Raw genomic sequence first — 23,185 nt, 5'->3', positions numbered from 1 at the left:
GTCTTCTCCAAACAATTCTTAAGATAACGCTGTTATCCCAGATACTGATTCATGAGACATAGTTAGGCACAGCAAACACTACAGAAATCCACAGTGCCTAGTATTACAGTCTTATGGCATTCATGCTTAGAAACCTATTACCATTCTACAACAAAGCATCTGTTGTAGCCATTTTGATAGAAACTACTGAATGTGTATTATTGTTTATACACCATGCTATACTGAGAGAGAAAAACCTCTCTTCCCATGCAAGTAGTTTGCAATATGGCATGTCTCAAGCCATCATTTGATGCACAAGTACATTCAGAAGGTCTGGCTAGCTAAAGTAAGTATTTGTGGATTATGGTTACTGTAATTATTTGGAAGGCTGATCAACCAAAAGTGTAAAAAGTAGCTCCTTTTTACACTTTTGGTTGATCAGCCTTCCAAATAATTGCAAATGGACTGATGGTGCATGTTTGGGTTTAGTTGAATTCATAAAAACTAGCAGTCTACTGGGTGTTTTATTAAAAGAAGGTTGAACATGCAAAATGCAAGGAAAAACTCAGCTAAGTTAACAAAAAGTTGTTAGATAAGAGGCAGTAGAATGAAGCACATCAGTCTCATAGCAAAGTTAAACAGAACATTCCAGCGACTTCCATATGACTTTCCATAATAGAAATGAAAGTTTAAAAGATAAGGTGCGGGATCTCTGAACACTCTCTCAACTCCCTCTTAAAAATACATAGCTGTACAAATTTCAGGCTGGAATAATCACTGTGCACAGTACTTTTTGGCAACATGAATGAACTGAAAGTCCATGCTATCTACTTTGACACTGTTCAGTTTTAGGAAACAATTGACTCTACACAATCTGATACAAATTTCTGTGAACACCACAAATCTTTTAGCCATCTCTTTTCCAACTGTAGTTTCCCCTGTAGAATTTATATTGATGGCACAGCCCATGTTTACATAGGACTACAGTTAATATGGCAAGTGTGCCATCAGACTACAAAACCTACTGCATACTTTGGCACTCAACATCTTCTCTATTTACTGAATGTACGCCACAAAACAGGCCTCATATGCCCACCCAAAAACAGCTAACAATGTGTGTACATGCACGCCCCACACGCATGTTTCTTGTTACATCTTAATAAATTGATGCTCAGGAGCAAACTACAACAATTGTCTCAATGTTGGTCAGACGTTTGCCTTGCACTTGAAGAAGCTGCCGTGGCTATTGGCCACCCAGAATGTGAATTGAAATGAAAACAGCCCATGGTGCTAGTGATACATTATTTCTTCCTTGTTTTGTAGACAATGAGGTCATGGCAAGCACCAATACTTAAGAGGTATGCAAACAAATGGGGGAAAGAACAGCTGAATTAAAGCACTAAATGCACAGAACTGACCATGGAAGGAATAGCTAAATGTTCCAGGTCAGTCTTAGAAGGCTCCTAGCTTAGGATATTTTAAAACGCATTCATAAGACCACTGGATTCCTTACCGGTGCCCTGCTAAGAGGTGGCTTTGAAGGAGGTGTCCCTGATTTGGCTGTTGCTGAAGCCGTACTGCATGTTGTAGTAGTAACACAAGTAACTGGAGTGCCTGCTTGCCCAGGTGTGGCTACTGGAGTCGCAATAGGTAAGCCTGTTGGACCAAGAATCAAACTGGCTGGTGGTATACTGGTACTTGCAACAGGTGCCGCAGGTTTTGTGGGCGCAACAGCAGTGGTTGGCAAGCCAGGCATAACTGTAGTCTCCACCACCAGTGATGTCTCCAGGGATACCGATGGGTGAGCTGCTCCAACACCGCCATGCTCACTGAAAAGGGACCGGAGTTTTTCTTCCAAAGTCTTTATGTCATCTATGCCGGGTGCTTTGGGTTGACTGTCAACATCCCCTTCCAGGCAGTGAGTATGAGGTTGATTGGCTAATGGAGCTGGTTGAGGCTGAGTATGTATTAAAGTCTGCTGGACTGCAGGGACATTCGTTACTGGTTGTGCCAATGGCAGAATGCCAGGTAATACTGGGGTAGAGACAGCACCTGCCGCCGCACCTAAGCTAGATGAGGTAACTGTGGGTGGGATGGGTAGCGGCTGCGAGATTGAGCTAGATATGCTTGATGCTACTGCAGATGATATAGGTACAGAAACAGGAGTGGGCAGTCCACCTCCGCTGACTTGCTGTGGTTTTTCCGGTGACTGTTCGGTTTTTGACCTTGGCTGCAGCACACTAACTACCACCATTTCAGCTAGGCTGGGTACAGAGCCGCTGGTGCTCAACTGAGAAGGCTGCGAAACCACGCTCTGTGCCGAAGACACAGGGACCGAAGTTTGAGAAACGGCCGGGGCAGCACTGCCAGCACCAACCAGTTGAGATGCAGCAGTTGGTGCCACAACTCCCGATATTGTAATGCTAGGCCTTGTCATTCCGGCTTGTGGCAATGTTAAAGAAGCAGGGGTGCTAACACTAGGAACAATTTCCCCAACAGCAGAAGCCGCCTGGGATGCAGTTGTGGACAAAGAAGAAGGTGCACTGACACTGGAAGGCACTCCGCTAATTGACTGTGACTGCAACCCTGGTGGTGGAGAGCTGGAGCCTGGCAATTCTTCACCCGACGGAAGCCCTGCTGGCACTTTTTCTGTTGACTGAGTTGCTGGTAAAGAAACACCGGTGGTGGAAGGAACTGAGGCAGAAGGAGCAGGCACCGATGTTGGTGGCAGCCCCCCATTCATGCTTGAACTTAGGCATGGAAAAGGTGGCACAGCCTGGTTAAAAACTGGGGGGGCTGTGCTTGGTCCTTCCGTCATTTGAGCGTGCTTGAGCTCGGAGAAAGCTTGTTGCAGACTGAGTGAAGATGCAGAGTGAGAGAGATTCATTCCAGGGCCATGAGATGGAGAAGCAGCAACTGCAAGGAAGAGAGGCAAAGTCAGCTTCTCTGCAGAAACTTACTGGGTGGTAGTTAACAAAGTTTTACTCAGAGTAGCCCCACTGAAATCAATGGGCCTAACTTGGATTTCTGAAAGATATCAAAGGCCATAAGTACTTTCTATAGCAAAAGATTTTTGCACTGACTGCGTCTTCATTTTCTACCTAAAGGAAACTTGGGGGAAGGAGGAACACTGTGGCACAATTAGTTATTTTTCTGATTCCCCTGCTGCCACAGGTTTCAGCAACGGTGAACTACCACAAATTCAAGTCACTGAGGCTTATAAAGTACTGGAAACAAGCATATATATGCAAGATAGCTTATGGATGCAAGAGGCAGCTAGATACCCCTTTATGACTAGGAATCCTAATTTTCTAACAGTATAACTATCACAGTACTGCACACTCAAATAGATGGCAACAGTTTATGCCATGCTAATAAAGAAAGAAGGTAGGTTTACTTTCATTTTACCTATATATTTTTACCACAAAGATAGGGAAACTGCAGCCCTTCAGGTGCAGCTGATCTACAACTCCCATCATCCTTGGCTCTGTTAGCTGGGGCTGATGGGAGCTGGTATCTAACAACATCTGGAAGGTCAATGGTTCCCCATCTTTGATTTACAATATTTGCAAGCCACCCTACAATAAAGTTCTTAATGCAGCTCACAATAAACAATAAAACCATTCAAAATTCCAACATAAAAAATACAAAAGAGTCAGATGAAATAAAAACATGTTAAAGCTTCAGTAAATGAAACCACCTGGATGTTTTGATTTTTTAAAAAAATGCATTTGCCTGGAGCTGACACCAAGCAAGGACATTCTCTCCCCCATAACCGCCAGTTGCAGTTCATTTGGCTGGAGACACTGAGAATGGCCTCTGAAGAAGAACCCAACAGACAGGTAGGTACACATGGAGAGAGACATGCCTTTAGAAAGAAATAATAAATTCATTATTGATACAGCCCTGTAAAACTGTTTCCTTGAAATCCACACATTCTGTTAGTGGTAAGAGCAGGCTGTGTTGGGAATGGTGATTAACTCACCTATATCAAGCAGCTCACTTTCTGATGGGATAGAAGTGAAAAATCTCTGTTCTCGTAACCTACTTTCGGGTACAGGGCTGACAATAAACCGTCTTCCAGCAGAATGGACAACCTGAGTCAATGAGTTAGGAGGAACACCTAAAGTAACAGAGAAAAATGTAGAATTACAGTTGTGCAATTTCCTACTGAGCTATGTACAATCTACCACACGGTCCTGAATCATGCCATGACTGTCTTATACTACACCTAGAATACAAACCAGCAATAGAAGATTGTTAAGAGAATTCAATAGCCCTTACCTATTCTTTGTGGCATAGAAGACACAGGATCTGGCTGTTTGAAGTCTCCATCCAATTTCTGCAACAAATGAAATGATTATTTTTCTGCATAATCCCAGCATTCGACCACTAAATACACTGATGGCCATGTCTGGGTGAAATGGTAAATTCTGGTTTAGTTCTAGGTAAACCTCCTCTGGGGCTTGTGAACTCCCTTCCACTTACATGGCCAAGGAGGAGTCATTTCATGGCTTTCATAATTTCTTTATCATTAAGACTTTAGCTCAAGTGATAGATAACTTTTGCCAAGACTGCTTGTTGGAAGAAAGAGCAGTAGAAAGACGCATAGACCTTGTGGCAGAAGGCATGAGTGCAGGCAGTAAGATAAACCCTTACCTGGTTATGCATACTGTCCATGCTCTGGTCACCTTCTGGTTCCCCACTTGCATCCTCGCTGAGCATTTCATCTGCCTTTTCTATGATGTCACGCACCTGCTCTACAAATGAATCTCTCTCCATTGCCAAGATGAATTCATTTTGCACCTGCATGAAATTTTGAATTGTGGTAAGTACAGACATGTCACCTTCCACTCACCTGAGCAAGTAACAGCAGCAGTTCAGGCGGACGCACCAAACAGAAAACTATGCAGCACTATGGCAGTTACAGATGCTGCCCTTTTCTCTCCTATCCTAAAAAGGAAAACTAGCCTTCCAATCTACAAGTACTGTACTAGTTTGAACACTTTTTGTAAATCACTTTGAGGCATCTCTCTCTCTCTCTCTCTCTCTCTCTCTCTCTCTCTCTCTCTCTCTCTCTCTCCAATTAAGCGATGTAAACATTTTATGAAATAAAAAAATAAACTGGTGAGATAGTGAACTCAACTATGCCCAGCTTTGGTCACAGAGACACTCGCCAAATCTGCTGCTTTCTGTCTTCTGCAAACGTGACTGCATCTCTTGCAGTGATAACAAGAGGGAGGGATAACCAATCTAAACAGAGGATGAACAGCTATATTCTCAGTAATCATGGAGTTTACTGGGGGCCTTCCATTATGTTACTTGACAGACTAAATACTTTGTATATCATTTCCCAAACATTACAGTAGTTATGGAAACAAATATTAGAGGTCTGATTTTCCCCCAAAATAAAAATATGCATTCTGCTTTTGGGCTAGCCAGTTGCTGCTTCCGGATCATGGCCCTTGAGTGCAGAACAGTTGGACAATTGTTTGCTTGAAGAAATGATAGTTCTGAGAAAGAAGTTGATTCATGTCTTCAACTGTTTGATTTAAGCAAGTACTAGCCTACACACAGCAACTTCAGACATTCATTAACCAGCAAACTGTGGCAAACTCAGCAGACAAATTACAACAAGAACTGTGCTAAAAACAAGCGCTTGGAGAAAGCAAATTCAGTAGTAATTAAATATTAGGTACTGAAGCTAATATTTGAATACAGAATTAAGCTTCCATCTGAACTGCTTACCATGATAGAGGCTATTTCTTCTGGATTGTCACCGTCCAAGTCAAATTTGAAAGTAACCATTTTTCTATTGTGCGTTTCTAACTGGCATTCCACAACACGGTCTCCTTTATTTGAAACCTGGAACAGATAATTCTGTTATTCAATATGAGAAGTAAACACAATGGAAGAGAATGATAGCTGTAGATGGGCTGGGAGCAATATAGAGAGGCAGGAAAATACACAGATGAAATTATCAAGAACCACCAGGGATTTTCCCCACAGCCATAAACGGACTGAACATGGCATTCAGGGGCATGGGGGGTTGAATTCAGTCTTCTCCCATAAAAGTGAAATTCCATATATTACAAGGGGACAGAGTTGTCTGGTTCACACATAACATGAAGCCATGGTTTATTAAACACAGGCGAGTAGTATACTCATGGTACATTTAGTGCCAGTTTCTTTTAAATATGGCTTTGTGTTATGTGTGAACTAACCACCTTCCTTGACCATGATTTGTCTGGCCTCTCCACCCCAGAAGCTCACCAAGCTAGAAAGGTATGAGAGCAGCTGGAAGGAGGTGAACTTGGGGAAAACAAGCAACAGTTTGATTGTCTATGTGCCAGCTCATAGTTTGTTAAATGAACCATGGCTTAGCGCTGTGTGAATAAAGCCATTCTCTCCCCCCCGTCTCCCCTCACAGTCATACATACACAATCTTAAAATACGGTGGAAGCACAACTCAATATATGCACAACTCAATATATGCCATCTTAAGCAAAACAAACAAACACAGAGAAACACAATAGTATAACCCAATGTAAGAATTTAGGACAAAAAAGCAGCACAGGAGAACAATTTGTCAAGAGGTTAGAACAGTGACTGAATTCAGATATAATGAGAAACATTGGTTTGTTGTTATGAAGAGGGGCTCATACACTCCCTCCTCCCCTTCCTCTGCATGCAAAGTGAGATACGAAGCTTTAGATTCTACTCAATAGCAAACCAAAGCTTACCTACAAACCTGGATCAAACTATACTTTATAATGCTGGTTTGAGCAAATCATAGTTTGCTGTTAACTAATAAGCAACATTTCTAATCTCCTCCCCTTGCATGCAGGACAATGGGAGGGGAGAGCACTTAAGGCCAAGATTTTTGCGTACTCTAATAAACAGAGTTTTTAAGAGTCTAATAAACTATGCACTAAAACAGAGGTTTTAAAACACAGTGGACTGATTCAGATGTAACACTAAACCATAATTCAGCACTATACAGTGCAGTATCACCAAAAGAAACTCACATTAAGAATTCTCAGTTTGGGACGTGTAGTCTTCTCATGCCGAGAGCGGCTGCGCACTGACTTCCGATAATGCCGTTTCGTAGTCCTCCCTTCATGTCTACCACTAGATGCTGGAACACTTTCATTGCAGTCACTTAAGCCTGAAGCAACATCTGAATGTGCACTACAGAAAAACAAGTAGGGAAAAAATCAGCCATTTTTTACCTGTAATCCCTCCCCCACTTCCTTTCCATGCTGAGTATCACTCTCAGCAAATCAAGGAATGTAAGTAAAATGCTCTTTAGAAAATCCTACCACTACATGCTGATAAAGATGATTAAATCTGCACTAGTGAAATGAGGCTCAAATGTGTTTTTTAATTAGTCATTAAATGCCTCTCTTGTATATTTCATCAGGAGTTTCCAAACTGTGGCTTGTGGACCACTAGTAGTCTGTGGCCTTCATTCAGGTGATCCACAGCATGTTTGTGGATTTGTGGTTGAACGGGGAAACAGTACTTTTCATTGCCTTAAACATTCATAATGTATTGATTATTACTTGTATGTTCATTGCTTCTTTTATTTCTTATATTATATTTTATATTATAGTTTTAATTCCACAGACTTCAAATTGTAATACATGCAACCCCCCCCCCTTTACACACATTCAATATATGTGCAACTGCACACATGTGCATCGAGCCAAACCCGCAAGGGATGTGTGCAGTAACTCAGAACATAACCCTGCAAAAATGGAGGGCTGCCTTACAATAACGTACAGTGGGTGCTCGGGTTGCGAACGTGATCTGTGTGGGAGGCACGTCTGCAACTCACAGCACCGCGTCTGCGCAGGTGCGGTTGTGTTTTTGAGCTTCTGCGCATGTGCAAAGCACAATTTAGCGCTTTTGCACATGCACAAGCGCCGAAACCCAGAAGCAGCCCGTTCCAGTACTACCGGGTTTCGGCGCGTCCGTAACCTGAAAATGCGCAACCTGAAGCGTCTGTAACCCAAGATATGACTGTACAATATATAAGAAGTACAAGAAGCAATTAAATGCAATTTTTAAAAAACATACAGCATCTACCGCAGCACATTACAATTTCTATAACAAGCATAAAAATAATTAAGTAGTTCACCAAGACCCTCACCAATTTTCTGTAGGGGGGAAAGTTTGGGAATCACTATGCTACATGCTTTAAGAAAGAGTCGCCTTTTGAGTCACTCACAGGAAAGACACAGGCCATTTTTAATAGGGTGCTGCAACGGGTAAGGTATAGTTAAGTTAGGACATTATGAGCCTGGTACAACTAGTGTCTGAGCAGCCTTGCTGTAATTCAGGAAAGGAGTAATCAGCTACAATTAGAGATGGGTAACCTGTGACCCTCCAGAGGTCTCATCAGCCTCAGTCAGCATGGCTGATTGTCAGGGATGATGGAACTGGAGTCAAACAAATTCCATGCCCCAGCTTAGATGTCAAGGGCAGATGTTAAGAGTTCACATGCTAAGAGTCCACCCAAATCAGAAACAGATTAACAGAAGAACCATGTCTGTAATGATAACTATCCAAGTTGAAATGCAATAATTTACTATTTACCTATCTATTGAGGAAACCAATGGGGTTGATTGCGAAGGCTGCTGCTGCTGCACTGGTGGTTGAGTCTCTGCAGGTGCTGTTTGAGTAACTCCAGAAGTACTCTGCAAAAAATAAAGCATTCCCTTCATGCATCTTGTTAAAGAGCTCTTTTTCCAGCCCCATCACAGTCCATCCATCTAGGTAACTAGAAGCTGAAAAGCACACTGTTCTCTCTAGAACATCTTAAAGCATCTAAACATTTCAAATTTTTAACCCCAATTGAGGTTTTCGTGCAAATTTGAAACAAGTTGCCTGGTGATAGTCAACCATTTTACTCACTACATGATGGTGGCACTACAGCTTGCCATGCAACCAGAAATCTTACTAGCAGAATGTGCAACAGAGAAGCCAATGCAGAGTGCAAAGTCCATTCAAATCTCCCCCAGCTACAGCAAGGCTGCAGGGAACACGTTTGAGGAGAGATTTTTTTCCAGTGACTGTTGAGTATAGCATGTCTTCAATACAATGATTGGCATTACTAGCCAGAAGAGAAGTGCTAGCAAGTGTTTTGCATCTTGGGAGGCCCACTCACTTCCCAACAGCATAGCCAGGGGCAACAAGGTCTCCACATTGGCATCACATTCTGCTGTAAGAGAAATTCATTTTGACGATTAGCATATGATTTTTCAGCTTGCTACCCCAAATGGAAGTGAATTCAAAATTCATGCCCTGAAACTCAGTTTTTTAGAATGCACACACACAGCAACATGCATAGTCCATTTACCTCTACTGCTGTCTGCTGGGAAGCTGAAGATGAGACCTGCTGTGCTAAACAGGAAGCAGGCTGTGGCACTTGAACCTGTCCGCCTAGACTGCCCAAAGAAACTAAAACATTCTGCTCCACATAAGGCTGTACCATTGCGGCAAGATAGCCTGGCTGAGCCAGTACATCTGTGGGTAAGGGAGGGGATAGTACTGCAGAAGGGAGGCAAGCAGAGGCCACAGAAGAAGCAATGTTTGAGTCTCCAGTATATTGTGCTGGTAGCCGAGGTGGGAAGCCCTGCGATAAATGAGGAAGCCAAGTTATTGTAATTTAGGGTAATTCAGGGGGAAACAGTATGAAACAGATAGGAAGGGAGGGAAAGCAAGGCAAGCTGCATAGGATTTTTAACTCCCTCCTGCCATGAACTCCTTAGATTTGTTGCACAACTTACAGGGTAACTTATTTTAAAAAGGAACAAAGCCTACTTGCCTTGGGGTCAATGTTAAATCCCAAGCCATCATGCACTCTGGAACAGCAGTGCACCACACAACTAAAGGGACCTTAAAGCAACCTGTGTACTAAAAAGGTCCTCCCCGTCCTGTTAACTATAAATGCTCCATCAAGTTACCAGGTCTGCAAAGAAGCTGTCAGATGACCAGGCCCCAGTCAAGTCAGAGCAACAGGGCTCCATCTCTTCTAATGCCTGCTTGCCAGTCTCTTTCCAGAGACAAAAAGAGAGGTTTCACTTGTTATTTATTTTTGTTGTGCTGTCTACTGAAGACAAGTTCAATATGTTTCCCTAAAATTGGAGCATGGGAAATTTGTTTGCTTGCCATGTGTATATCATGGTGCTTCCGCATCTTTCACAATTTAAGTCTTGTTAAGCTTTTTATGCTGTGCTCCAGCTGACAGTCAAAACTGCCTGGCCAGCACTCCAGCAAATTATCACTGCAGCCTGGCAATTTCATAGCTTGAATCTATTAACTGAGATGAAACACCTGATTTGCTAGATGTCCTCATCACACCCAAACATAAGGTAGTAGTGGAATAGAGAACCTGTAGCTTCCAGATGCAACTCCCATACCTCATTGGCCCTGCTGGCTGGGGCTGATGTAGTCCAACAACTTCAGGAGAGCTACAGGCTCCCCACCCTGCACTGGTATTTGAGTGGGGAAACTGTGGCCCTTCAGTGATCTGACACTCATTTGCATGTCAGTCAACATTACTCTTCCAGCTCAGTTGGTTAGAGTGTGGTATTGATAATACCAAGGTTGCAGGTTCAAGCCCCATATGGGACACCTGCATGTTCCTGCATTGCAGGGGGTTGGACTAGGTGAGCCTCAGGGTGCCTTCCAATTCTATAATTCTACGATTCATTCCTCAGTAAAACTACCAATGCAAAAACAAAATACCATTACTAATCAAATTTGGTTTGAAATCAGGACTTTCCCTTGTATACTGAAAAACCATTTGGCCTCTCCTTCCAAAGACTGCAAGTAACTTTTCAGGACATCTTAGCAGTGTCTAAAGCACCAGAGGAGCAGAAGAGAGGGACTCTTTCTTGACTGCCACAATACCTGGTACACAGCATCTGTAGGTGGAAGTGGTACTTCAGCAGTTTGTCCAAGTGTGGCTGGCAATCCCATGGGCTGAACAGATGGCTGTAGAAGCTGTGGGAGAACCTGGCCGGACAGCTGCGCCACGGGCTGCAGAAGAGTTGGAAGCTGGCTAGGGACAACAGTTGAACCCACAGGAATAGCAGCTGCTGCAGCAGATGTGGCCAAAGTGAGCAATGGCTGGCTAACACCAGATGCCATGGAGATGGGTAGAGTTGGGAAACCAGGCTGAGCCACTGACACATGAGGTGTTGCTATGGGCATCTGAGAAACTGAGAACTGTGGATGAAGGGGAGTCTGTAAGGGCGGGCCCATAGGGAGAAAATGAGAGCCAATGGGCATGACAGGGGCAACTGAAGGCTGAGGAAGGGAAGGCACTGCCATAGGTAACTGTGTTTCACCTTGGATGATCGGCACTGGCTGGGAAACAGGAAGCTGGGGAGGTAAAGAAAAAGATAGACCTTTAAGGAGAAAGGTTGCAGGAAGCAAGCTTTTAATTGCATTAGTCCAAGAAAAGGGGAGAAATGTTTACACCACACTTAACAGGAGCAGGGAAGGAATATATTTGACAGAGTGGCTGGGAGTTTTGGGTGGCCTTTTTTGATGCCTATCTTTAACATTTTGGAGAAATTATCCTTGTTATCGAAGGAGAATTTCAGGATGGAGAAACAAGGTCAAGACACCCAGCCAGATGGGTGGGGTAGTAATAATAATAATAATAATAATAGTAGTAGTAGTAGTAGTAGTAATAATAATAATATATTATTATTATAGCATGGCATCAGTTTATATAGAACACACCTCTAATAACCCCTCATATGGGTGTAGGAGCCTGAGGTCAGGGGGAATTAAAAGCCACTCGACCAACATATAGAGATACTCTTGTTAGTGCCAAAAAGCAGAGCGAGAAATGCAACAGGAAATTTTTCAGGAAACTTAAGCAAAATTGCCACAAAATTTTAGTATTCTGGGATTCAAAAGTATATACATCTACAGGACCAATCTGGAGTCAGCCAAAAGCCTCTAGGGCAAAGAGTGAAGGAGGGAAATGTGGAGAAAAAAGGAGACTCATCTTGAAGAGCACTCAGTGTTGGGATACTGAGCCACTGACCTCCTACACTGATTAAAAAACCCCAAAAACTATGCACACACACACATGCACTCTCAAACAACACACAGGTTTTCTAACTTTTTCAAAATCAGGCATTGCATTTTAGACCATGACAAAAGTTGATGGGTCAAGTCTTCCCATTTAATACACTGATTTTCCTTATCCTAATACTTTCATTGTACTCTTCCAGACAACACATTTCCAACTAGGTATAGATATATATATACCCTGTTTTGTCACATAAATGAAGGGGGCTTAGCTGCAAACAATTCAGGTAGTCCAGACAGAAGCCTTCCAGGAGCTAGCAAGTTGTAGTTTACCTGTGTCCCAGCTGCTACCTGAGGCACAGACATTATTTGTGCTTGCTGTGTAACTGGCTGCGATGGAGCAGCTCCACTGGAAACTGAAGGCTGCTGAAGTTGGTATTGCCCAGTTTGTTGTGAAGAGGCTGAAGGCTGGGTGCTCTGTCATAGAAGAAAAAACAACGGCAGATTATTTACACTGGACAAAAACACCTTTTATCCGGAAATATTTTGCAGCAGTTGATCTTCTCTTGGGTATATCTGAATTCCTGCTGTGTATGTGTGTATTCTAATGATAATATTTTGTTTTAAGATGTTCAACAGTACTGAAGTAGAGTTAGCACAAACTTCCTGAGAAACAACTGAAAATAAGCACAGCCTACTTAAAGGTCAAGGGACGTGGGTGCTGCTGTGGGTTAAACCACAGAGCCTAGGACTTGCTGATCAGAAGGTCGGCGGTTTGAATCCCTGTGAGCTCCCGTTGCACGGTCCCTGCTCCTGCCAACCTAGCAGTTTGAAAGCACATCAAGTGCAAATAGATAAATAAGTACCGCTCCGGTGAGAAGGTAAACGGCATTTCCGTGTGCTACTCTGGTTCACCAAAAGCGACTTAGTCATGCTGGCCACATGACCCGGAAGCTGTACGCCAGCTACCTCAGCCAATAAAGCGAGATGAGCACCACAACCCCAGAGTTGGCCACGACTGGACCTAATGGTCAGGGGTCCCTTTACCTTTACTTCAAGGTCAGGGGCGGGGAGGTGACACTATACAAGCATGTACATGGTGGGAGGGGAATCAACAACTGGCACTCAGACAAAGGTGAAGTTCAGCCTTTCATTGGAACTTGGCTTAAAAAATTAGGGAGCTCAAACCAGAAAACTGTAATTTAAGGCCTTGTGGAAACCCAAACCAAACATATCTTGCAATCTAAGTTCATAGGGAGATCTTGAAACACCATTTCCCAGTTCAAATAACACAGTAAACAGTGTGTTCTGAAGCCAGACATAGGAAGAATTATTAATAATAATAATAATAATAATAATAATAATGTACCCTGCCCATCTAACTGGCTTGCCCCAGCTACTCTGGACTCTTGGTGGCTTCCAACAGAATATACAGAAACACAATGGAACACCACACAATAAAAGTTTCCTGATACAGGGCTGCCTTCAGGTGTCTACGGAAGGTTGTATAATTATTTATCCCTTTGATATCTGACGGGAGGAAGTTCCACAGGATGGGTGCCACTACCAAGAAGACCTCACTTCTCGCAATAAGGGAGCAGCTAGAAGGCCCTCAGAGCTTAGAGGAGATATAGCTCAAGTTCACTGCTTGTTTTTACTCTTTGAAATCATAGTTCACTGGAACCAGGAACATTCTATCTATACCTTGCCAAATACTAATACTAGAAAAGTTAGCATGCAGAGCAAAGCTTTTTGAGAAATGTTACATAGGAACACCACATGAAATTGTCTCATGCAAGATGAAAGCTAACTGTTAAATGGGACTGATTTCTACAGTTAATTATTTTCAACACATTAACAAACTTTCACCAAATATTATTTTGGGCACATTTCTGGAGCAAACATACAGAATAAATCAAGCTAAGTCAAAGGAATGATAATCACCTATAACTTGTAAGCAGAAAAGTAAAATTTTAAAAATACAAATCTTAAACAAATTCCACAGCAAATCCTCAAAGGAATCAGAAAAAAATGTACAAAATTCACTTTAGTATATGTTAACTTAACCATGACCCACCTTTCCTACCTAGAAACAAGGTAGCTGACTTCTTGTCCTCTAGATGTTGTTGAACTACAACCCCCATCTTCTCTGACCATTGCCTGTATTTGCTCATGGTGATGGGAGCTGGAGTCCAGCATCAACTGGAGAGCCATAGAGTAGTCCAACCTGCTACCGAGTCAAACACTGAAAGCACTACAAAAAAATAACTGCACTGAATATCCTCAACCTACAGAAATATTTGAAAAACAGTTGCTCATCATTACCTGTTGACTTGGCTGCATTAGCTGGGATGATGTGCCAACTGATGAAGCATTTGAGGTTGGCTGCCCTTTCATCTGCACCTAAAGGAAAAAGACAGAGAATCAGATTCTTTGCCAACTTCTATACTGAAAATAAGCACCTGAACAACACTGGCCTGTAGTTAAACATCCCCAATGAATTAGAACAGCATTCAATACGGACGCTTCAAACAAAGTACTGTCATTGCAATGCATTGTTTTACAATGCATTATTTTTGTAGCATCTAATACAAGTTGCAAGTCTAAGTTCTGCATGATGCATTTCTACAATGCAAAACTCATCCTCCTGCAGTTTGTCAAAGATCTGCATCAGGCTACGCTAGCACAAGAGGAAACAATGAGCCGTAGTTTGGTTTAGCTCCATGAAACATCTGCATTTACAAACAATATGTAATCTAGGCCAGTATTAATTCATCTTAATAAGCATCATAACTAAGACTTGTCCTGGAATTTTGATTTCCAGCTAATAACTTCCAATTTTAATAAGTAAGCAAGGCACAATAATCATGAATGGATGTAAAGAAAAGAAAAGCCAACAACCCAAACTGGAATGGCAATGATCATTTTTGAAAAATACATTTGCAGCATACTGAAATGTATACCACATTCTGGGCTTTATCTCAGTATATAATGGAAAAATGGTATGTACAAAGTGGAAAAATCAGAGCTAAAGCTTGCAATGTTGCAGTGACAAGGTTGAATAAGGTATACAATATTTGGACAATTACACAAAGAATTTGAAAGAAAAAAGGTAGCCGAGGAGTTCATTTAGCCAAGTCAAACCTATAGAAACGTATGGTGTCAGATTGTTGTCAAACAAGCATGCTCTATATACGCTGGTAGTATGGTGGAAACATGGGACAGAGCTGTGGGCTTATTTTGAGAGGTGGGAGAAAATACTATTCACTTAGCTTGTGAGGTTCATCCTGTAAGGCTTGGATCTGAATTAAGTGCTTCTGTGGAATCTATTTAGCCTGTTTATGTTCAAGTTTCACCACAGAAACATTTCTCAACTTCTGCTGATTTCTCCAAGGAAATCCACAAAGGAACTTGTAAATACAGCATTCCCGTGTCTCAGTAATAAAAACTGTTCGTCCCCCCACCAAAAATGTGACTACTGTTCCTAAAAAAGACTACTAGGACCCAGAAAAAGCAACAAGTTACAAGTCACCAATATAAAGTGAGTAAAGGAATAAAACCCTCACATCACTAGTTTCACTACTGTTACGGTTACTGAAATGCTGCCATCAGTAAAAAGTGAGGTTTTGTTTTCAGAAAAAAACATTTAATTCCAAGACACTAAATACTTGCATGGTGCTTTACTAAAACACTGGACATACATTATCTCATGAAACCTGTAAAGAAAGTCAGCTTATTGTCCTCATATTGACAATCGAGGGCTGAAGGCAACAGTTTACAAGTGAGGCAAGACTGATGGATTTAGATATGTCAAACTCTAGAAGAAAACAAGCCACCGTTTGTAAGTCAACCACCACTATAGCTTCACCTTGTGGTCTGCTCTGGAGGGATTTGATATTCAAGCAAACCTTGTTTAGCTTTGGCTAAACAAGCCATGGCTTAGCATAATGTATGAACCAGGCTATTGCAGTTTTATGACTGCAGAATAGTCCTTCTTCAATGTTACACCACGTTTTCCCAGGGAGTTGTAAATAGAGTAATAAAGTCTTCCTTGGAGCACACTATCATTGTCTCTGTCCTTGTCTCTGTCCTACAAATCAAACAGGTTTGTGCATTTTTGCAATGCTTTGAAGACTCACAAAATCTATTTCATAGACCACACCAACTGGTCAGCCAATAATTTTGCTGGACAGTCCCCTTACCTATTTATGGTGAGGACAGAATAAGCCAAACTCTCACACCTTCCTGCTATTACTGCTTATGAATACCCCTCTACGGTTGGCAGTTAGAAAACACACATCACGCAGGAGGGTGGTTTGACCTAGAGATTGACACTTGTTGACCTCTGCAACAATAAGACAGAAAAACCTCCAACTCTAATCAGTTCTGTACAACACAGTGTCTCTAACCTACAATAAGACCAAGAAAGTGCATGTGTTAAGAAAGGATGGCACTACTTGGCACAGTATGAATATAGAGTGGGACTGCTTTGGTTTGTGTTTAAAGAACTGTTATTACTTCATCCAGTCTAGTACATCTTCAGGCTGTGAAACAGTCTGTGTTTCTCTTACCTGAGCATCCAAGTGAGCATCAGATAAGTAAAAAAGAATTTTTTTCAACATTGTTAAATGACCAGCACTTGTTACCATATTAAACAGGCTCACACGACAAGGTTTTGACAACCATCAATACATACGACATATACTGATCACAATGAGGGCTGACCTAGTAAGCTGGGACCACAGAAGCTTCAACAACCACACAATACTGTTCTAATCTCAAATACTGCAGTAATTTGCAGGGATGTGAGGAGATTAAGGAAAGGTTGAAACAGAATAAGGAATACAAGGAGTTTTGCACTATGAAGTTGCGGGGGGGGGGGGGGTTTACGAAAAACGAAGTAATTTGGAAACATTTGTTCCTGTAACCTGAGGATAGAGTGTAGATGGTCCTGATGAAGCCAGTGCCGAGAAAGCCTGTTGAGATGAAGTTCCCTGTGGGAAGTGGAAGATGATCTGTGAATCCTGAAATGCCTTCTGAGTCAGCTGGGCAGCAGGCAGAGGCAAGCCTGAACCATACGATGCCGATACCCCAGTGGGAGGAGGAGAAAGAAAGTCACCAGTGTCTGAGGAAGTCAACTGTGATGAATCACTGGAGTATCCTGGGCTACCTTCTGGCCAGCTCTGTAAGACAGAACTGCCTCTAGGCACCATGAACTCGGAACCTAGGTAGCTGCACTGCTCTTCCGTTACAGGCTGAAGACGACCAGGCTGTACGGTTGTCTGAGGGGACTCCTCCTGGTTAAAATCTGTGGAGCCTCGACGATTTCTATAAATGCGCTGTGAGAGGACAGCACCGTCTCCTGCAGTTGCACTGGGTGCTTGAACATGGAACTCAAACACACAACTTGCTCGACCGTCCCCACTGTGAGTGAGTATGGCAGGTGCAGAATGTGGAACAAATACTGGGTGAAAATTCATTTGTGTGGCATCTGCACTCAGTGGTGCTGACATACTAGACAATGGTGATGGTGGATTCATTCCAGAATCCAGTCTCAAGTTCTGAATCTGTCTTGCCAGAAATGGCTGCCCAGTTTGATATTCAAAAGTAGAACTCTGCGGGGGGCCGCCTTGCAAATTTCTCTGTTCAGGAGCCTGCTGTAAGTGTTGCTCAGTCCCCTGGGGATTCTGGGGCACTGTATCATAGTGTTCTGGCAACTGGGACTGGTAGTGCATGCCCACTAAATACATTGCTTCTTGAGTCAACATGCTTGTAGCATCCTTTGAAGACGCTTGTCCAGATCTGTAATCACTCAACCCTTGAGCCGAGTCAAAACCAGGGTTAGCCTGCATATGCTCCCCAGCTGTGCTGCTCACTGTCACCAGTCCCTCTGGTGTCCAAGTGGCTGGACTACCAACAGGGAGAACAAAACTCTGACCAGTCTTGAGCAAGGGCTGGAAGTGGCAGGTTTGGGCTTCAAGGATGGAAGTGCTCTTGCGTCGCTGAGAAATGGCCACCCGTGAAGGGCAGATGGGTGGTGGCGAGAAAGACACTGGCCGTTCATGAACGGTTGGAAAAAATGCTTGGGAATCTGGGAACGTTGGGGTTCCCCCACACGGATGCACCATGGATTGAGGCTGTATTGACATGAACAAGACAAGTAATTCACACGTTATAGAAGCATATTAGCATGTTCAGCTCAATAGGCAGCTCTCTTTAGTAACCTTATAGAATGGCTACGCCTAGTTCATGGTCAACACGTAAAATGCTTTGAAGGGTTATACATATCCATTAAATACATCCTTGGCAGATATCAGTGTCTATATGAGTATTTGCTTTTGTTAGAAGCTGCTTTTCCACCCATCTCCTTCTGTCAATATAAAAAACTTTGGACAACTTTCCTTAATGAAAATGGTTATTTCTCAACACATCCTTTATTTCCTATCAAAATTAGTTGCCTTTCAAGGAAAAGATTCTGTTGTGAATCTGGGGGAAAACAAGAAATTTAACTTCTTCAGAAACTCACTGTCCTTTCAAATGTGTACCATCAATTAAGTGTTGAACATTTTAGTGCATCACCAAGGAGATTTCTAATCTCCTAATTCATGCACAAAAGATTGTAGCAAATATCAATGGGATCAATTATAGCACTCCTGTATAAAGCTTATATGCCACTTCACCCTTATATGCCACTTACTATTATTTATCTCTCTCTCCCACCGCACCAAAGTTTTGATTTATATTCTGGAAAAGCAGGAGCAAACTCTTATATGACACAATTAAGAGTACAGAGTGAGGATTAGTCCTACACCCTCTGTGAATAGAAGGCAATGTGTTTTTCTGTTCTGTAGAAAGTGATTCTATCTTCCTCTCCTGCTCTAATGACTTATCACTTCAATCAAAGCAAGAATAAATTAATAGGAAATCAATTATCCCCAAGTGGAAGCAGTGACCATCACATTAGTTTTGGCATCAGTTCTGGAAGTAAGAACAAGGAACGGAGAAATGTAGTACACAAGGAAGCAGCACAGGACAAAAATTAATAGCAGAACAGAAGAACTAGGCTTCTAGCAATTTGCGTCTTTGATTTATACTGCCTGCTCACCAGAACCTTTTCTCCATAATGGTCAGAGCTGGAAACTTTCCCCCCTGTTAAATGGCAGCAAGCATTCACAGATGCCCCATGATGGTTTTCAATGGCACTGGCATGGTTCTAGCCAGCTACATATACATATGATTTGAAGAATTATTAACTGTAGCCCCAAAATCAAAGTGTATAAATCAGATCAGAACTAATCCATATAATTTGCAGATTTCATTTAAACTGCATGCTGCACTTCAGCTTTTCCCTGAAACTTCAGGCACATTAACTCTTAGATTTTGGAGGAGGAGGAAGAATCAACTTTCCAGAAGCACAGGAGAACACAGTCCCCATTTTGTCTCTTATCTAATTTGAAGAATGTCGCCAGGATGTATTTAGTGGTGACTTATCTGCAATGTGCCAGGAGGCATACAGTGACATACAGGGTGGAGAAAGAGGGAAGGCAGGCTGGAACGCCGCTTGCTGCGTGGAGAGGCGGTGTGCATGGGCAGGACATTCTCCAAGGCTTTGGAAAGCTTTTCACCAAAAGTTTCCTCAGGGGCAGTCCGAAGGTAAGAAGGAGAAAGAGGTGCACATAACACTGATGGTGGAGTAGAAGGAGCACTGGGAGGGATTTGGGACAGCGGAGGGAAAGAAAGAGGGGAAGGACAAACCGACATGCTACAGCCACGTTGAGGCTAAGGAAGGAAACAAAAAGAAGTGAACACAAACCACATGGCTAATGAGCTAGAACTAAGGGAGACACATTCATGACAAAGGGCCAATGCTGATCAGAACAAACAGGGTATGAAGGAACTTGACAGTGACATCATGTACAATAAAGAGGATTATAAGCACCTCAGAGGACTGCAGGTTCTATTTTGACTGTCAAATTCCATTACTTCTGTCAAATAGTTTATATATATATATATATATATGCAGGAAGTAGACATATGTTCTCGTCACCCTGGTTCCATAAAAAATTTGTTTAAACTGTTCCCAGCACCGATACATTTCCTAACTGAAAGCCTCTAGAAGTCTAAAGGGAATGAACATTGGTTTGAAATTGGCAACTTGGTGTGTGCAAAGATGTTTTTCTTCTTTCCAAATTTAGTGCTACTGTCTTCAAGTATTTTTGCTGACACCAGATTTCATTCTAAAGTGAACTGGCTTCCTAAATACAGGATTTGACTGGCCACCTTAAGTTATTTATTCAGTCAAGGACTGCAAGACAACAGGAATCAACCATAGCATAAACTGTGGAACAAGGCAAGACTTTAATTGTGACAGCTGTCTTAAAATTAGAATTAGGCCATCTTCCAGGAGAGGAGTTTATTAGAGAAGATATTTGCTGCAATCTGCCTATACCCCAGAGGTCATTGGTTTATTTTTCTCATTGTAAACAAATTATCACCTAAATTACTGCTTTAAAATGCAATAGTTCCTCCAGCAGCCAGGTCGTCATCCCCCCCCCCAAACATGCTTCTGTATTTTTCCCCCAGAGCTTCTTGGGGAAAACCAAAATGATCGGTCTTTTTTGAAGTCTTCTTCCCAATGAAACTGCACTGACACCTGAAACTTCCAGAAGAGTCTGCATGGAAGTTTTTCTGGAAGTCTTCAATTCATCATCCAAACCTGGTCTGCTCAGAAGAACTGTTAGTGTATTCCCCTGGTGTTAGCCATGATTATTCAACCTTGAAGCAAGGCATGTGAAGATTGCTTAATGGGTTATTGATCCAAGGCATGTCCTTGAACTGCAGCAATGGAACTCAACTCAAATAAACTTTCAAAAAAGTATTAAAAGTTGTGATTGATCATGTGTTTAAAAGGGCACAAAACTTCATATGTGCATTTGAACAGAATGGAAAGATGCTCTGTTTGTAAAAACTGGCAAGAATTTTCCTCCAGTGAGGAATTATCATCTACGATAGCTCTTGCCAATGTAATTTACAGAAATATATCATCATAATAACAGAGATAACCAGACCAGAAAGGCTGCATCCTCTAGATATAGGTAAATTATTTGAGGAACAGTTCCTTTTTTTTTGGCCTTTACACAAGCAGCAAGGTTTGTAAAAAGATATGAGTAAAAGAGTTTTTCTAGAAGACCCCCAAGGTCAGCTCTGAAAACATACCATAAAAGGGTACCAAATAAAGGGTAACACAAATGAACGCATGAAGTGGGAAAGGTAATTGTGCCCATGAGCAATTCAATGCAAGCTATAAATAAATGGCAAAACAGAAGTGGGATCATTTAAAACTGCAGTGTCCGCATGCAGCATTCTATAATGGTTAGGAATCCTTACCTTCTGTAGCTGTAATTAAAATCTTGCACAATATGTTCTCTTAACACACTCAGCTGTTTCATAAAGCTCATCATAACTTTTCAATTATAAACTTCCTCACACACTATGCATTGCAGGCTAAATAGAATTTCATATACCTCTATAGGCAAAATCAGCAAGTGAAAGGGAATTTTATTGCTGCTTCCACCCCAAGTTTTGCTGCCTTTATACCTTTCTATGAGATACCCTCTCTCTCGCCTGGAGAACTAGCAGAGAAAGGATTTTTACTTTGTTGTGTATGTTGTTTTACCCACACAAAATATATCTGAACTTCCATTCAAACCTCAGACTACAAGTTTTTTTAAAAGCCTACACAAATAAAGGAATTCCAAGCAAGTATTCCCTCTACTACTTTGGCTTTGGCCTTACCACTCCAGACGTCTGATATCCTCCCGGTTGTTGTGATTGTGGCTGGCCAATAGGAGCTGCATATCCTGGGGGTTGAACTGTTGGGATAGACTGTTCGTGCTGGGAACCATAAGAAGCTGTCTGTTGGCTGCTCACACATGATTCGGTAAAGACAGATGATCCTTGTCCACTATCAACGGTGCCATCAGCTGTAAAGACCATAAAAAAGTGGGTTTTAAATTGCTCATGAACTCATGCTGAGTCAAAGTTCCAGAACTGCTTGTGAATTCATTTAAATTTATACAAAATTAAGGTAGAGACAGCAGCACTAGTACATGCCTCCTACTTCCCCCAAATCCTACAACACAAAATCACAGAAACTGTGCTCAGATTGAGTATGTTAGCAAGGACAATGGCAGTAACGAAGTTGTGCCTCAGGAAGGCAGCAGGGACAGGTACAAGAAACCCGAAGCCCTAACTCCTGTCCATAACACCTTTTATTTCCACAGTACAGAGATAATGCTGATTGCATTTTGCTCCCAAAATGGCAACAAATCTGTTCTTGTTAAAAGTAAAGAGATTATCAAGAAGTCCAGATTCAATGCTTCACAACATAGAATGTTATGGCCATATTGTGACATTGGCTGAACATACCAATGTTCATCTCTATGAACATGCCCTTGGCATCCATCCATAGACTGGAATACAACACGGTTGAAACATTTGGCTTTTAGGGACCAAAATACAGTTAGGAGAGGAATCAAAAGAACATATTGCGTCTCTGAAGATTTTACAGCCCATAGATGTTATGATCTGCTGATATGCAATGAGCTCCCATTAAGGACCAATTTGTACAGGGTCAACATGAGTTTTTTTCTGGACACCACATTTCCTCCTATACCATTTCTTAATCTCATGAGACATCCCAAAGGATCATCCTATTCTTCCACATCATGTGCCAAAACCAGACTGCCTCTGTTTTCAGAAAGGCCCATATCTTCATAGCCATTATCATTTCAAAGTTCAGCTGGTCTTACAAGGCAGTGGTGCTCCTGACCTCAAGTATCCTTTCAACAGCAAATGTGCAATGCACAATGAGCAATGAACAGTAGCTGGTCCATATACATCTACAGTGGGTCCTTGGCTGATCTATTGACTCAGAGAAGATTTGTGTTCAATCAGGGTTGTGCGTGATTCTGCTAACATACAGTAGGATGTATCCCGGCAGTGAGAATACTGGATAGGTGGCTGCAGAGCTGCCAGTTGTTCATTTAGTGTGTCTGTTATGCATTTCTACCAAGTCACTTGCCTCTCTAGGACAGTGGCATGGCTCTCTTGAATTCAGCATCAGAAGAGCACATTGATGTGACCACTG

At 42.1% G+C, this 23,185-nt stretch overlaps 1 protein-coding gene across 1 annotated transcript in view; it reads right to left on the bottom strand.

Annotated features, from left to right (window-relative positions):
* WNK1 (WNK lysine deficient protein kinase 1) overlaps nt 1–23,185 on the bottom strand; it is a 104,526-nt gene that overhangs the window by 20,751 nt on the left and 60,590 nt on the right. The window contains 17 exon segments of the mRNA XM_081926651.1: nt 1,493–2,895; nt 3,965–4,102; nt 4,264–4,321; nt 4,639–4,785; nt 5,728–5,844; nt 7,008–7,170; nt 8,581–8,681; nt 9,344–9,619; nt 10,900–11,373; nt 12,370–12,513; nt 14,362–14,439; nt 16,965–18,173; nt 19,561–19,677; nt 19,679–19,735; nt 19,737–19,784; nt 19,786–19,815; nt 21,832–22,019. Coding sequence (XP_081782777.1) covers nt 1,493–2,895; nt 3,965–4,102; nt 4,264–4,321; nt 4,639–4,785; nt 5,728–5,844; nt 7,008–7,170; nt 8,581–8,681; nt 9,344–9,619; nt 10,900–11,373; nt 12,370–12,513; nt 14,362–14,439; nt 16,965–18,173; nt 19,561–19,677; nt 19,679–19,735; nt 19,737–19,784; nt 19,786–19,815; nt 21,832–22,019 — 4,748 coding nt within the window.

This window comes from Podarcis melisellensis, assembly GCF_964234715.1.
Source record: "Podarcis melisellensis genome assembly, chromosome: 10".
In the NCBI taxonomy this organism is placed as follows: domain Eukaryota; kingdom Metazoa; phylum Chordata; class Lepidosauria; order Squamata; family Lacertidae; genus Podarcis; species Podarcis melisellensis.
This window is presented reverse-complemented; position numbering and strand designations above follow the sequence as displayed.